Genomic DNA, 16,485 nt, shown 5'->3' with positions numbered 1-16,485 from the left:
TGGTAATCTGTGTTTGTGACTATAAGAGCACTTGTATTTTGTTAGACTAATCCTGATTCTTTTCCTAAAGTCAGCAGGTCATATTTTTTGTATTCTTTGTGAACATGCACCGAAACACAAAACAAAGAAAACCCCACCTCACTGAACAACTGGAACTCATGCTGTGCAGAAATATGTTTATTTCTTCACATCAAAATCTTCAGCTTATGAAGAAGGTTGAAATATAACATACTGTGTCCTATTTCTTTCTAGGTCTCCTATGTGAAAGCTATCGACATCTGGATGGCGGTGTGCCTTCTCTTTGTCTTTGCTGCATTACTGGAATATGCAGCAGTCAACTTTGTTTCAAGGCAGCACAAGGAGTTTCTGAGGCTTCGAAGAAGGCAGAGAAGACAAAACAAGGTACAGCTGCTCTTTACTTGGGGTGACCGAGTCTGCCCTGACAGCATGTTGACGTGCAGTTGATTTCTCACCTCAGTTGTTCTTGTCCGTGCAGGAAAGTCTCATTCTAAAGTTTCCTTTTGAATGATTTACTCCTTGATAAAAAGCTGATGACTGGCCACTGGGTTTATTTGCTATTTATGAAGTTATTGATAAATTAAAATATATTTGACGCTGATTCCAAGGATTTCATTCTCTTCTTACAATTGCTGGGGCAGCTGTACCTTTACAAACATTGTGCTACTATGTGACACCCACCAGTGGATAAGGAACCATTGCAAGCAATGACATAGACAGGGGACCCATAATATTTCCTTGGCATCATCCAGATCTGCTGACATCAGCACATGGCTGACACTCATCTTTTCTAGTGCTACCCTATCTAGTCATGATAAAATGTGACATTCCTTAGGGTATCCTATTGCAGAGTGATCCACAATTCTGTGCTCACTTTTAAATAACCAGCAACTGGTGTCTTTCCCATCTGAAACCAGAAAACATGGCCACTTTACAAAAGAGAAAGATCAGGAGAATGTCCTCTCTAGATGCTACTATTTCACAGTTAGTTACTGGTACAAACTTCACATTTTTAACAGAGGGCCTATTTGTGAGTATCATTATCACATCACTTTTTACCAGTGACTATAATGTAGAAGAAAGGCTTGTTTTTAACCTAGATGTTAGTCTAGAAATATTTTTAGGAAGTCTGTCCATCTTTACTGATTTTTTTCTTTGTTAAATGGAAAGACAAGAATAGACATTAAATTGTAATCCAGTTATGATCATTTCCACAAGTGTAAAGGCTTCATCTTTCCTATGTCTGTGTCACTGGTTTTCAGTATCAGTAGAAACATTTAGGTTTAGGCTGTACATATGCATTTTCTAGGTGAAGTAAATATTTCCTTGAGCTGCATGGGTGCTTCAAGCCACAAATAATGGTTTCCTTTACAAGGGGGATGACAACAATGGCACAGGGCATTTGTGTTTTGACAGATCTGTCTAATAAATGTTCTGTAGTTAACATAATATTTGATGGATGCTCTGGGAAGCAACCCAGTGCTGTTCTCTGCTTTAATATTATTGTCAGGTGAATTGAGATACCTGTCAAGATTAAATTACAGGAGGGAGCAGAAATGCTTGCCCATCTACATGCCAGATGCCCTGCTGGAAGCCTTTATTTCCAAACCCAACATGGCAGCAGCAGAAGCTGCTATATAGGGTCTGTAATTTCAGTTTGGGATACAACATCTTCTTTAGAGATGAACAAGTAGGCAAGAAGCCACCATTGGTAAGTAACAGTATCCAGTGGCATCACTCAAAAATTGTGAGGTTTTGGTCCATGGAAGTGGTTATTCATCTGCTGTGGGAATTATTATTCTGGTGACTATTAAAAGAAACTTATTTAAAACAAAATCACCAGAAGACCTGTGTTTATCCTATACTAGTCAATGCATGGAGTCTTTGCAAAATGAGTAATGCCCCAATTAAATACAAGGAAATATTCTGCTGGAGTAAGACACACCTGTCTGTTTGCACAGGCTTGCTTTTACTTTTCACGTGAATCTGGTTGCATGAATTTCAAAACAGAGAATAATGTTACTAAGGCCATCTCTTTAGGAGATGTTTTCTGCATCTCTTTACTTGATTTTCTCTCTCACAATTTTCTCAGTTTATTTGCCCTGAAAGTGATTCACATTGTTTTGCATGATGGTCTTCTCTAACTGAGCCGTTCTTCTCTTTGCGTGTTGTGTATGTGTGTCGTCATGTTACTGCTGTGCTATTCTCATTCTTGCTGCTGCTGTCTGTGCTGACACTCTGGGGACAGGCACAGACTATAACTGTTGGGAATGAAAACATCAAGTCCGTGCGGCGCATGAATGGCTTGCGGAGCAAAGAGTCATCAGCTTACGGGACAGTGAATCAGATCGGCAATTCAAGTTTGAGGGTAAAACTGTAGTGAGAAAGAGAACGCAAGAGAGAGTTTTAGTATGTGCAGTGATGTCATAAATCAGCAAAACTGATTATTTTGATGGCATCACCAGCACTCTCTTGTATTTTCTTTGCTAAATGTTCCCACAAAATGCGTAGTACTGTCCCCAGCATGAACAGCAGCTTTATATTGTACATTCTTGTGGCCCGTCCTTATGCTTGCTTTTTCCCAAGGCTGGCTTGTGCCACTCCCATTCCAAACCCTCCAAGGAAAGAGCATGTATATTTGGTAGCCCGGTCCTATGTAAATATAGGGTAAATGAGGGGGACAGGAGCATAAGACATGCCTTATGACAGTAAATCCCACATTGTGTCATCTTTCAGATAAGCATATTCCAACAAAATTTGGTATATATAAGGAAACGCATTTTTATCGGTATGGTGTTTATTCCTGAACTGTCAACCTGCAGTGTTCCTCCTAGTGATGTCCTGAGACCCGCCTAGTGGGGTATGAATAGCTATGAATGAAAAAAAAGTATTTCACTGGTTTCTTTTTATTTGCTTGGAGAAGAGCCATGGGGCTGAAATCTTTTACACAGTGTAATGTGTAGCAAATCAGAAGCAATATGATAGCAGCTGATAGATCCAGATTATAGCTGAGTTGTGGAGGTAATAAAATCAGTGATGGAGAGAGAAATGAGCTTAGTGTGCAGTTCACTGCTTGGTACTGGTGGCTGAGATATAAAATGTATTCATTTAAATAAAATGGGGCTAGGATTTAAATCTTTCAGGACCTGATTTCCCAGAACAAAAACATCGCCTGAGCAGCTTTTGAGCTGTAATGGGCCTCTGACTTTGATCAAGCTCTGTAAAGTTATGTGATTATAAGATGCAGATGATTTCAGTGGATTTTGTACACTGTAGAGGGAATTAGTAGCTTTCAAAATCAAAGCAAAACCCACAATTCACGTTACGCAGCAAAAATTAGGATAGAGGGTTTGCAATGCAATAAATTGTTCACTTTCAGAGCTGCAATGTCAAGCAGTAGAAGAGAGCCTTCATTTCTGGATGCTTTCTATTATAGAAGTAATAATATTTGCACCTATACAAAACTGAACATAAAAAGAAAAAAATCAGGGTCTCTCTAGAAGATATGACTGATATTACTATACTGCCACTGGAAAGCTGATGCCATACAACTACAAAACCAGTCCAAATAAGTACTCAGTGTTGCGTGTCTTATCAGTCACAAAATGCTAGTAGTCCAGCTAAGCTTTGTGTAAAGCCTGGTTATCCTTTCCCTAAGAAAATCTTGCAGAAACCTCTCTTCTACTTTTGAATATTGTGCATTATATATACAGCCAGGGCAGTACACAAAGGGGCCATACCGCTGCAGTACTTCTGCTACAGAGCCCTAAGAGCTGGAGCTGCACTGACGCTGATCTCCCCTGGAGAACTCCCTCCACAGAAGTGATGTGCACTTGAGAGGTGAACAGAGGAGACATACTAAGACAGAGCTTTCTGGAGCAATGCTACCATAGCTGCAGCTCGGTACTTTTGGGCTCAAGAGAAGGATGTTTACGTGCAGAGGAAAACATTGCAACATAGCCTGTGGTGGAAGCCTCTCAAACAGGGAGCCTGACTTGCTGAAGGATAGCTCACTGAACCAAGGGTGTATGGTGAATGCAAATCTAAAAGTCATAGTCAAGAGGAGACAGTGTAAAAGAAGGGTGATTGAATATTTATACTGCATCATTCAGTGCTAATCTGGGGAGAGAAAAAATAGGTGTTAAATCACACCTGACCAGGATTCCTGGATTTAGCAGCTAGATCTACAAAACAAGAAAAACAAATTTCTCAGTTTTGTAAACCTATATGTCTCTGTCACTGCTTTCATTATTGCTTCTGCTGGGTCTTGTTCTTCATAGTGCTGCAACCCTCAGAGCATTACATGAAAGCGCAAGACACATTAAGAGACTATCAGATCTCTTAAGCCAAAGATCAGACTGGTTATTGTTTCTCTAGGAAAGTCTGGGTTGTATTGTTGATGGTCCAGAAATTGTATTTACAGCTGAACCATTGACCTGTCATTGCATTAGAAAAGATTGCACTACCAGGACCTGTTGCCATCTGCCACACAGAATAACTCCCTGTATCCTCAGATAATCAGTGCTTCAACCTGTCTGCCCTCCTCGTGCAGTTTCTGTTGGAGGAAGCGTTCAATGCCTGTCCTAAAGATTCACGTAGTCTTCCTGCTCACAGTGAAATACACCCATCAGTGGCAAGACTTCACTGCTGAGAGAAACGGTTGCCTGTTACTATATATCATGATACTACCTTTTGCATAGAGAGACTACAGGCTGCAGAAGCCATGAGTCTGATGTTACTAAGGATGTAGTAGCTTTTCATTATATTAAAATCTAAATGTGTGTAATGCCAGATCACCTGAAAGAAAATACCTTCTTCTTAAAATATTATCTATAATAATAAAAAAGGATTTGCTTATTTTTCAAAATGATGGGTTTCCAGGGAAGCAGAGCTCTGTTTACATGGGTTCAATCATGTCTTTTTGAAAACAGCAATTATTATGTGATATGATCAGTAGTCAAAATGAGTCACAGTATACTAGTATTCATCCCACCATCTCAAAGGTGACTTCCTAAATTATATGTGTGGAGGTTCCCACTGTGACCAAGAATAGGGGTTAAGTTTGGGACCGTTAGTGTTAAAAGCAATACTTCAGTGTGAATGAAAAACTGTGCAGCTGGAGGCTGTGACAGACTTTAATCCCGTGTGCAGGGAGCACAGAGCAATACAAATAACAATGTTGCAGCCAAGGGGGTTCACATGCATGCAGATTAGCAAAGGGAGGCACAAATGGTGTTTCCAAATGAAACAGCCAGGACTGAGGCTAACTGATAGCAGCAAAGGATACTCTACCAAGAAAAGATGGCAGTACCTGGTCCAGTGCATCAAAGAACTGCTGGTCACTGGATGGAGCTGCTGGTGGTGAGGTGGGTACCCCAAGTGCTGAAACAAAGTTACTGTGACTGTCAAGATAAGACAGTATTTCTATCTTTAAAAAAGAGAAGAGGTATGCATTGAGTAATACCGATTTTCAAAGGTCATCTCTGCCCTTTTAATCATATTGAAATCCCTTCATCAGACCCCCCCAAAAATTTCTAAGGTTTTCTAGACTTGCCCATCAAAAAAAAATAATCGGTGCCTTCAGCCTGACTTTGCCTTTAAAACACTTGGTACTACTGTCCCTGGTGGAAATTTTTTCCTGCTACCATCCATGTGCACCACAGTCAGCAGGATGATGTGAACGATTTGCGTTATGTAAGGTGCCGCATCATGTGAATAATGGAAGTGCTCAAGGAAAGCCCTTTTTGCTGACCTATTTTTGGTACTCAACTGAGTGAGCTTGAGCAAATGAGTTTCATTGTGAAAAATAGGGATCTGATTCTGAATGGCTTTCTCTCTGTCTTGCATCTTGCTTGCTTAACGGATTAAAGAGCACGTAGCTTCCACTGTAGATAAACACCCTTAAGATCATAGAATCATAGAATGGTTTGTGTTGGAAAGGATCTTAAACACCATCTAGTTCCAACTCCCCTGCCATGGGCAGGGGCACCTTCCACTAGACCAAGTTGCTCAAAGCCCCATCCAGCCTGGCCTTGGGAGGGGACACCCACAGCCTCTCTGGGCAATCTGTTGCAGTGTCTCACCACCCTCATAGTGGAGAATTTCTTCCTTATATCTAATTTAAATCTACCCTCTTTCAGTCTAAAGCCTGTATCTCTTGTCCTGTCACTACATGTCCTTGCAAAAAGTCCCTCCCCAACTTTCCTGTAGGTCCCCTTTATGTACTGCAAGGCCATTATAAGGTGTCCCCAGGGCCTTCTCTTCTCCAGGCTGAACAACCCCAACTCTCTCAGTCTGTCTTCATAAGAGCATCTGCTCCAGCTCTCTGATCATCTTTGAGGCTCTCACCTGGACTTGCTCTCACATGTCCCCATTCTTATAATGTTGGGGTCCCCAGAGCTGAATGCAGCACTCCAGGTGGTGTCTCACAAGAGGGGAGTAGAGGGGGAGAATCACCTCCCTTGACCTGCTAGTTACTTTTCTTTCAATGCAGCCCAGGATACAGCTGACCTTCTGGGCTGCAAGTGCACATTGCCGAGTCATGTTGAGCTACTTGTCAACCAACAACCCCAAGTCCTTTTCCTCAGGGCTGCTCTCAATCCATTCTCTGCCCAGCCGGTATTTGGGCTTGTGATTGCCCTGGCCCATGTGCAGGACCTTGTGCCCTGTTGGACTTCATGGGGTTTGCAGAGGCCCACCACCCAAGCCTGTCAAGGTTTCTCTGGATGGCACTCTGTCCCTCCAGCGTGTTGACTGCACCACACATCTTGGTGCCATCGGCAAAGTTGCTGAGGGTGCACTCAATCGCAGTGTCCATGTCACCAACAAAGATGTTAGAAACCACCAGTCTCAACACCAGCCCTCATCACTGGTCTCCACTTTGATATTGAGTAGTTGACTGCAACTCTTTGGGTACAACCATCCAGACAATTTCTTATCCACTGAGTGGCCCATCTGACATATCCATGTCTCTCCGGTTCAGAGACAAGATATTGTGTTACTTTTCTTTTTCCAGGGTGATTGCATTAGTACTTTAAGTAACCACACAGGAAAAAATCCAGTAGATGATAAATACACCAAAACAATCATTTAGCTGGAAGTTATAGCCCTGCATACAACCACAGAGAACCAGTTAAATAACAGGCACAATACATTTCAACATGTTGCCATGTCACCTTGTGATTTCATCTGAATGTCCTTGTCTGTCTTTTTATTGTGAGCATGAGTAGGGTAGGAATGGTGCTAATTAACATCAGTCAAAGTATCTTTACTGTTTATCAAATGGACTTACTACAGTGAGTTTAAACATTTTTAAAAAGCATCATCTCAAACTAGAAAAACATCTTGATATAAATCCTTAGTCTAGCTCTAGCCACAAGTCTAAAGAGACAGGAGTCCCCAAAGAAAGAATAACTTGTAGGAAAAGAAGCAGCTCAGCCATGGCCATGGTACGCAAACAATGGATCAAAAAAATCTCGTAAGAGCAGACTGTCCAGGTGGTCAGAGTAAGCTTACAGGAAATGCAGATTTTCCAGTGAGAAGCAAATACAGATAAAAGGAGTGGAAGAGAGAAACTGTTTTTTATAAGGACCTGTTTACAAGTGTCATGAAAAGTGAAATGGAAGCTTTTCCCTCCCTTATTGGAAGAGGGAGGGTAAAAAACCTCAAAACAAGCATCTGTGTTTCAGGTGTTCTGTAGCCTCAGACATAATAGGATGATGGACTACAGGGGTGGATTTTTCACCTCAAATCAAGAAACAGAAGAGAAAAAGGATAGTTATATTTCAAAGGAGATAACTCTGAAAAGCAAATAAAAAATGGGGTGCATTAAACATTCTGTAATCAAAATCAGACTAATTTATGGAACATGTAATACCAGTTCCTGAGAAATACCTCTAAATATCAAAGCTTTAATTAAAGCTGATAGAATACAAGTGCACAAGCTGAAGTAATGGAATCCAGGTAGCAGAATAGAGGCAAAGCCAGGAGAACAAAACCAGGAGAAAAAATTACATTTTCTGAATAAAAACCACCCAACAACAACAACAACCTAAAACAAAACTAAAAAAATACAAAAATTGAGGACAGAAAAAAAATGCCTAGTCTAGAGGTGGTGAAAACCAGAGAAGTGGAGAACTGATGGGAGTTGGTAAGGCTGCAGCATGGTGAATATATCTGCGGAAATGCTCAGTGGTGCAACACAGAGTGCTCTGTGGGGTCAGGGGACAGATAATCAAACCGTAGGGACCAGGCATGGCACCAAAACACCAAGCAGGACATGATACAGTATAGTGATTCACGCTGACCAGCTTGCAAATACTTTAGCAAATTACTCCTTAATATTAAGTAAGAACGGGATATAAGCATTTCAAGGGGCTACAGAATAGTAAAATTACAATATTTCAGATGATGCAGTGACTGTACGCTGGACCATCTGGAAAAGGCAGGAAGAGTACTTCATAAAGTGTTATTTTGTTTGTTTGCCCGGTAGTGTTACTTTTCTTTAGAAACTCCAAATCCTCTCTTGTATCTGAAAGGATCACCTCCGAACTCACAAGCCTTGGGGACTGAAGTTTGCACTTCAGTCAAGTGAGTTTGTCCTGGTAGTTACTCATGAACAGCAGGTAACACTCCAGAAATGAACTCTGCAGTTTTCCAGCTCATGAAAGGGACTCTCCAGCTGGGTGCAAATGTATCATTTTTTAGTATACCTAGGGGACAGTGCAAACTGAAAATAGGGCAGAGGAAGCTAGAAAGAGCCAGGAAATAGTGTTCTTGTTTTTGATGTTTTAAAGTGACAAGAAGTAGCTCTTCAAGAACCATCTATGACAGGCACAAGCTTTGGTTTTCTAGATTATTTTAGAAAGTGGTGGTTCTTTCACTGGATGTGTTCTGACTCACCTCATTTCATGGAAAAAAAAAATGCCAAACCAGTGAAAAAATTGTCAAATACGTGTTTTATGATAAAAAAAATGAAGAAAGGGGACTTCAGCAGGAGTATGTTTACTCTAAAGTGCCCCTACCCAAGACTCCAGAAAGGAAGTGAAAAAACACTGCAGTACCAAGATTTAGGTTTAGGCTGCACAAGGGGTCAAGGAAACAACTTTGCCCCAAAGCTGGCTTTTTTGTTCTTTCCCTATAGGTAGGTGATCTTTACTGTTTCCCTGCCTAGAGTCAGGACCCAATAAGGCCCAGTCTCTGTGGTTATTACTGCAGTGATTGTCAGGCCCTCTTTCCAATGGGGTGTGTGTGTGTGAATACACCTGGGAGCAGAACAGTTTCTGATCCCACGTAGCCAGAGGTAAGTCATGATGCTTCAGTTCTGAGTTCTGTCCCAAACCTCATTTTCAACACTAGAGTATTTCAGTGTGAGTAAATACAAATTAGTATTTCTGCAAGAGAATTGAAGGGTCGGGCAGTTAAAGCCAAGCATAATGCAGGCTGAGAATACCAGAAGTGCTGTATCCGTGTATTTCTACCCTGTCTGGCAACCGTGCTTGCCCTGCACATCTCCAGAGCATAGTACACCAGTTGTATCAAATTACATGGTAAATTGGTGAGATGGGCAAGTGTTCAGTAGGATCCATGAAATGCATATTTACATCTGACCCAATTAATCCCATTCTCCACAGGGGATAGAAGCTGCTATTTGAATGTAATTAATTGTGAAGCATTCTGTAATGATGTTGTCCAAATGACATTGTGAAAAACCAGATTGTATTAAGTAGACTGTTGAAACATCATGCTGTCTCAAGGCCTGGAAAACTTCATGGGTTTCAGTAATATCCAGTTTTCACAGTACTTTTTAAAAAGTGTTGTTGAAGCCATTTGTTTCTCTATCTTGTTTTCCAAAGGAAAAACAACATTATTCAGTCATTTCTGTACAGGTTGACAGCCATTGCTTTCGGCAAACCGATCAGTCAGACCTATTTCTGACACATTTAGTTTGATTTAATTATCAGACATTATTTCACTTGATCCACTGCTAAAGCAAGATACTATTTACTGTAAATATGGATATTTGTATTTGGGTATTTCTTTTGCAGCCTAATTGAAACTCCACATACTGTGAATGCTTGTTGCTGAGTCTTCCTGGAGTCCTCACAAGGGCCCATTTCAAGTTGAAAGCATCTGAAAACTCTGTGCCAAGCCCAACCACAGGTCACTAGAAATGTACCCACCTTCACTCTTTGTGACTGGACTCTCGTCATGACATCTCAGAGCTGGCACAGCCCTGGCTCTTCCCACACAACAGCTCTTTACTACAGCAGGATCAATGTCAAGAAGGACTTACTATTGGAAATCTCAGTTTTCCAGTAGATGGTTGAATGTATCTGGCATACTGAGTGTGCCAGAGTGTTTTTAGCTCCTGGAGGAACAGATTGGAAAGGCCAGAGAAAGCTGCTGCAGTTGTTAAAACACGTGAAGTGACAGAAGTCCAGAATCCTACCTGTGAATTTCTGCATCAAGCCTGTAACTTCTTCTGAGAGATAGCGTAGCTATAATTTAATCATTTTCATTAATCATTTAATTTCTGATTTCTATGTGTAATTCCTCATAGAGATACTGTGTGTGCATTTGTACACATACATTTATAATCCACTTGCATAAATGCAAGTTATTTTACCAAGGTGCCAAGGTTTTCATTTCTCTGTGATATCATGACAAGACTCCTAAGAGACATGAGACCTTTGTTTTCATGCCTCATCTCACCCTCTTCAAGTGGTTCTCCATGTTTTCTGAGATAACATTCTGCTAGTCATGTGGAAGTGCTCTGCCTATGACTGACTAATTCATTCTTCTGTTAAACCTTCCCAAGACTGCTGGTGGTAGAGACTTACCTTTGAGTGCTCTGTAATCTTCATCTGTCAAAAGGATAACTAATTAAGAACGGAGATCACAAAACCTGTTCATTAGAGATTATCAGAGTTGCACAAATGTGATATCTTGTGTGCCATTCTAGGAAACCAATTTGTGCATTTCTTCTTCAGATTGTGAAGTCTTACAGGTGCCTCTGTGTAGCAGTCCTGATACTTTCTAGCACAAACTTTCTGAGAAATGAGTTTATCAGTGTTCTGTTAACTTACGCCATCTTTCTCTTTCACTTCCATGGAAGGCTAATTTTTCTAATATGGTTTGCTTCAGTTGTCAAATTGACAGGAAAGATGTGTACAACAACAGCTATTTATGCAAAAAACAAAGGGTTTTACCACATTTGCAGGTTTTGCAAAGCACAATGCCTAACAAGGGACTGAGTCTCCTCATTTGCCCCATCTGCAGAATTTTCATCTGAGGACTTTTTTTCTGTGCTGAGCATGGCAGGCAAGAGAAATTATAGCAAGTCTAATCAAGTGTGGTGTTGCTACAGGCTGGTGGGATAGAGAGAATTTGTGCATCGCAGGATTTTTTAGAGCCCTTGGTATCTTTTGCCTGCAGGACATACAAGGTCCTATTATTTTTTCTCACTATTGCTTACATAGTTAGATGAATTAAGATGTATTTGTCTTAATACTGAGGTCTTTGCGGTCTGGCGCTCATCAGTGAAATGGAAAATGGATGGTGGTGAGCAGGGCAGCTGTTTCTGCATCATCCTACCCTTTGTCTGGTCCCACGTGTTTCATTGCATGTGTAGCATGGGTGTTTATACTGTATAAATACATTGCCCTGACTTTGAAAGTTTGGTGACCCTGCCACGGTCACGGTAGTTCTCGTGAGAAATCTGGGGGACATTCTTGTGTTTGCAGATATTTACACCAGTGAGTGGATAGCTAAGTATTCTGAAAATCACTCTGTGCTCTTGTTTAATAATTTTCCACACTACCAACAGACTATAGGTATTTCCTATAACTTTCCAGTGGCTCTTGCAGAAGACAATTACCTTTCTTGCAAATTTTGCGAGTTCTTGTCACATCTTTTACAGAGGAGCAGAGGCAAATTATGCAGCTGTTCAACTGCAGTTTCCTTATTAGACCATAATGTCAGCTAATCTTCCATCAGACAGGTCCCTCCTTGGGTATTTTTGTGTGTATGTGCCTAAGATGAAAAAGCAGAGAAGGCGTAACACATTTTAGATATTATTCTCCCTACATTAGCTTTACACCGTATTTCTCACATAGGTCACTGGATTTCTTTTGTGCCTGTCTACCTAGTAAATGTCAGTTTCCCCCAGGCTCTCATATGCTGAAGTGTCCTGCCATGCCTGAGCTTCAGCTTTTCTGAATTTATTAGTTCTAGTTTTCTCTCTGAGCCTCTTACATTTGGGTATTGTGCTTCTCACTCCAGGTAGCCTCATCAACATTTCTAGTAATTATTTCCCCAGCAAAAATAAAGAGGATTAGTTGTTTCTTGATTTATCTGCTACCTTCAAAATTATTGCTCTATATAGCTTTTTTTAATTACTTTCCAACCCTTTTCTACCATGTGTGAGCTTAGTTGCCCTTTCTACCCAGTTTGCAAATCTATTTTTTGGCTTTTCAGCCTAGTCAATGTGTTCTTCATGTGTTATTTGTTTTCAGTTTAACCTTTCTACCTAGCAATACTCAAGTTCTTTATCACAGACCCCGTAAAACTGGATTCCTATCAGAAATAATCGATCTTTATTAGAGATATTTTTAAAAAAATGCTTGCAAACAATTGTTTTAGTAATGTATACAGAAAGGTATCATATTGGATTTAGACTCTTGTTTTCAGGTTTACATTTTAGGCAAAATGAACTTGTCACCTGTTTAAGCTAAACATGCTGCATTATGGTCAGAAGGGCAAAGTGACTTAGTAGGAACATTTCTTCTGGTCATTATCTAAAATCAGAAGTTAAATAGCCAGTGTAGCTTTGAAATTCATGGGGCAGCTGTTCAGCAACTGGCTGCATCTTTTCTCTCTGAGAAGCTCCATCTGGAGATGCTAAACCCAAAGAAGGCTGTCCCATGTTAGGCCAGGACTCTGCCCAGCACAGGAAGCTCTCTGTGACAGCAATATGCCCTCAGTGTATCCTCCTGGGTTCCAGCACTTCGCAGCTCAAGGACTTTCTAAGCCAGAGGTGGTATTTTTGTGATGAGTAGCCTTTACTATTTATGGATTTAAAAAAATCATAAAACATGAAACACTAAGCCAGTGCTGCTGTTCCAAATCTTCACTTCACATTGACTTCAGATCTTACATAAAAGTAATAGATTATCTAGCTATTGCAGTCCTTTTTTAAAATGTTTTTGAACACTGCCAGTTTGTTCCTTATTTTGGAGATGTCCTAGATTTGTCTGTCATGAACTACAGTGGAATCAGTTCTGTATTTTTTGCTAATGGGTGGGTCTTTTATTATTCTGCCCTTACTGTTACCTGTGATGGATGTTCATGCAGTGGAAATGTAAACTGTACTTTTTCATAGAGACTAAACAAGAGTGGAAGAAAGGCTAATAAAAAGTCCATAGAGTGTAGCTTTTTGTAGGCACGTAAAATGTTGTCTGGCTCCTTAGCTGCAAATACTATTTTTTTTTCTTTTCTTTTCTTTTTTTTTTTTTTTAAGTTTGCACAAGGGATGTTTTTCCCCAAATACATGACAGCTTTTTTAAGATGCTCTGGTGCTGTATGCTCCTGTTCTTCTCTTACTTCTAGGTACTGGGGATGCCTGTTTGTGTTATCTGTCTCTTCTTTGTTCTTTCATCTTTATTCACTTTCCCTTGTGGCTCATGTTATGTTATTTTGTTGTAAAAAATAATCTATTTGAATTTTACTTTTTGATGCATGAAGCCTGATGATTTTGTCACTCTTCTTTGTTCTGTTACTGCCTTTCCCTTTGTTTGGTGAGTTATCTTGTGGGTATTTTCATAGCTGGGGTTGAACATCAGACTTATATCATAACAACAGACTTTTTTCACCAGATGCTGTGTTTGAACATAACAGCTGTTATTTCCTGAATAGTTTTCAAACCTCACGTGAAGCTAATAGATGGTTTTATTGCATGCAGCATCCCAATCAGTGTTCTCAGAGGCTCGCTGTTTTTCTGTCACTGCTATTCAGTCCTAGCTGCCCAAGCTGCCTCTTGTGAGTCTGTCAAATATGTACCTCCTTCATCTATGAAACAAGAACCTAGTTCTCCTGCAGTGAGGTCTTATTCATCCAAAGAGAGAAAGTTATTTTAGAGTTACCTCTTGGGTGAGCTGTGGGCTGCCTTAGCCCGAGGCAGATGCCTGCACTCCCAAAGCTCTGTACCCCAGGGGTACCCAAAAAATAATGGACATGCCATGGTGGGATGTGTATTTTGACCTTTCTTTTCCAAGCCCTTCCCTCTTGCCTTTCATATCAAAGTGAAGATGCCTTAGGAATTGGTACCAAATTCAGATGAATCTGGGGATCCTTTCTGCCAGAAGCTTTCGAAGCTTCAAAGCAAAGCAAAAAGGCTTAGCATTTAGCCTCTTTGCATGTTTAAAGCATTACAATGTAGAGAAAGCTGTTTGGCCTGGATAGTTATTGATTTCTATTTTGTTCTTCAAACTGCCAGCACAGAATCGTAGGATGGCAGGGAACAGGACCAGAGGAGCCTTTGAGAGCCAGCTGGCAGAGCCTGCACCAGGCGGTACACTGGGAGATTTATAGTTGCTGAAAATATTAATCAGTGCTATTAAAGAGTTTCTGCTGTAATGTGCTCAATATATCAGGAGTGAGGTTAAGAGAGATTTGTGAGCTATTGCTCCTCAGGGAGACTGTCAGCTGAATTCTATGCCTTTGTGAATGTGCCGACCTGCAGTTGAGTATTTCTGGTTTACACCCTGTAATTCTCCTTGACTTGCAAGTACCCCTGGAACACAGGTCAGTAGAAAACTCTCTGAACAATTATTTACCATTCTGGACAGGAAAAGCAATAGGTTCTTTCTATCCTAAGGCTCTTTGGTTCACCTTCCTTCAGCAGCAGCACAGGTTACAGCTGCTGAAATACAGCTGCTCAAATTTGTATTTTGTAACTAACTCATGCCAATCTTCTACTGACCTGTCTGCTGTCTGTTGTCTGTGTTCTCATCCTTTGTAGCACTGACAATTGCCCTTCACCCCACAGCCCCTTTTAGAGGTTACTGCTAATTTTAACTTCTGTCTGGATGGAGGAAACAATTTTTGAACAACATAGATGAGGAGCCAGGATTAATCCAATACTTTTTTTGACAGTGAAATAAAACCTATAAATGCATAATGCAGTCTAAAAACAACCTGCCTGAGCAATTAGCTCAGTAATCAGACATTTAAAAAACAGTGACAGAAGAGCAGAGCTACGGATTAAGATGCACAATGATTTTCTTTATTTAATAGAAAAGCATGCAGAATTTTAATTACGATCAGGAGATTTTACGTTTGCTGCAAGTAGTCATGTGGGTTGCTAACGTGACAACTGTGGTTTGACAAGGAAACACCACACAAGGCAAGACTTGAAAACTGGCAGATAGAAATACAGTGACTTTTCATTTTGGGCCCTGCAACAACACACATCTGAAATGAATATGTGACAAGTGGAGAGTATTGGATTTCTGTGCGAGGAGTTGATAAGTCAGACAAACAGCAGCCATATATTATCCGTGATGGTGAAAAGATCACATCACTTATAACCTTTGGAGCAATGGGAAAACTGAACGCAACATCGTCTTACAATGATCTAAGAGAGCACTGTCTCTTTTTTTTTTTCTCTCACTGGTTATATATAGCTGTTAGAGAGAGCCCTGCTGAGTGGAAAGTGGAGCATATGATCAAGGGCAGTCCAGTGAGTCAACTTACTGACTAATACTGTAGATTATCATGTCAAATATATAGCATCAGCAGTACGAACAATAATGAAGCCTAGTTTATTTCTTTCCTGTAAATTGAAATGAAGATGTGATTGGAATTGTCACACCTTGGATATATGAGCCAGATTCTTTTAATCATCTGAAACAAATTGCCTTATTCTTTATATTGACATTTATTTTAGGAGCCATTCCAAGACTGGCAAGCTGAAACCATCTATTTAAATGTGTCAAACACGTTTAAAATATCCTCTAGACAGCTGTCCCCTCAGGTGATGGTTCAACGGTCTCACCCTTTGAAATACCTGCTCCCCTCAGACCCAGAGAAGGGATAACTCAGCCTTTCATCCTGTGGGGAGAAATCATTCGGCACAGCATTATGCAGACACACTGCAAATGAGCTCCGGGATCATCAGTAAACCATCCAGCCACAAAGCTGATAGACCAAGAGTCACAGAAACCCCACATGGCCACCAAAAGGAGCCTTTCCTTGCCTGGTCTTCTGTGTTCCCGTGCTTCAGAGTGTCAGTGAGCAAGCATGAGGAGGGGGATACCGCTGATATTGTGCAGACTCCATGGGTTTCATTACTTTTGTTTTCTTTCCAAACTACAGGCAGAATATATCCATGTGTTTTGTAGGTTTGTTTATGGCATTGATCAGTAAGGTGGTGTTCTCTGTAATGGCAAATTAAACCCACTTGAATAG

The 16,485-nt window shown here is 40.6% G+C and overlaps 1 protein-coding gene across 7 annotated transcripts in view; it reads left to right on the top strand.

The window, feature by feature from the left end:
- GLRA2 (glycine receptor alpha 2) overlaps window positions 1-16,485 on the top strand; it is a 131,520-nt gene that overhangs the window by 101,233 nt on the left and 13,802 nt on the right. For 5 of the 7 annotated variants that reach the window (XM_027810909.2, XM_027810910.2, XM_027810906.2 and 2 more), the window contains exons 8-9: window positions 253-402; window positions 2,267-2,386. In XM_027810909.2, coding sequence (XP_027666710.1) covers window positions 253-402; window positions 2,267-2,386 — 270 coding nt within the window. The remainder of the gene's footprint in view (window positions 1-252; window positions 403-2,266; window positions 2,387-16,485) is intronic. The other 2 variants (XM_005443027.3, XM_005443026.3) reach the window with 1 other exon arrangement.

Source organism: Falco cherrug, chromosome 2, assembly GCF_023634085.1.
Source record: "Falco cherrug isolate bFalChe1 chromosome 2, bFalChe1.pri, whole genome shotgun sequence".
Lineage (NCBI taxonomy): Eukaryota > Metazoa > Chordata > Aves > Falconiformes > Falconidae > Falco > Falco cherrug.
Note: the sequence above shows the minus strand (reverse complement) of the source record. Positions and strands in the feature narration are given on the sequence as shown.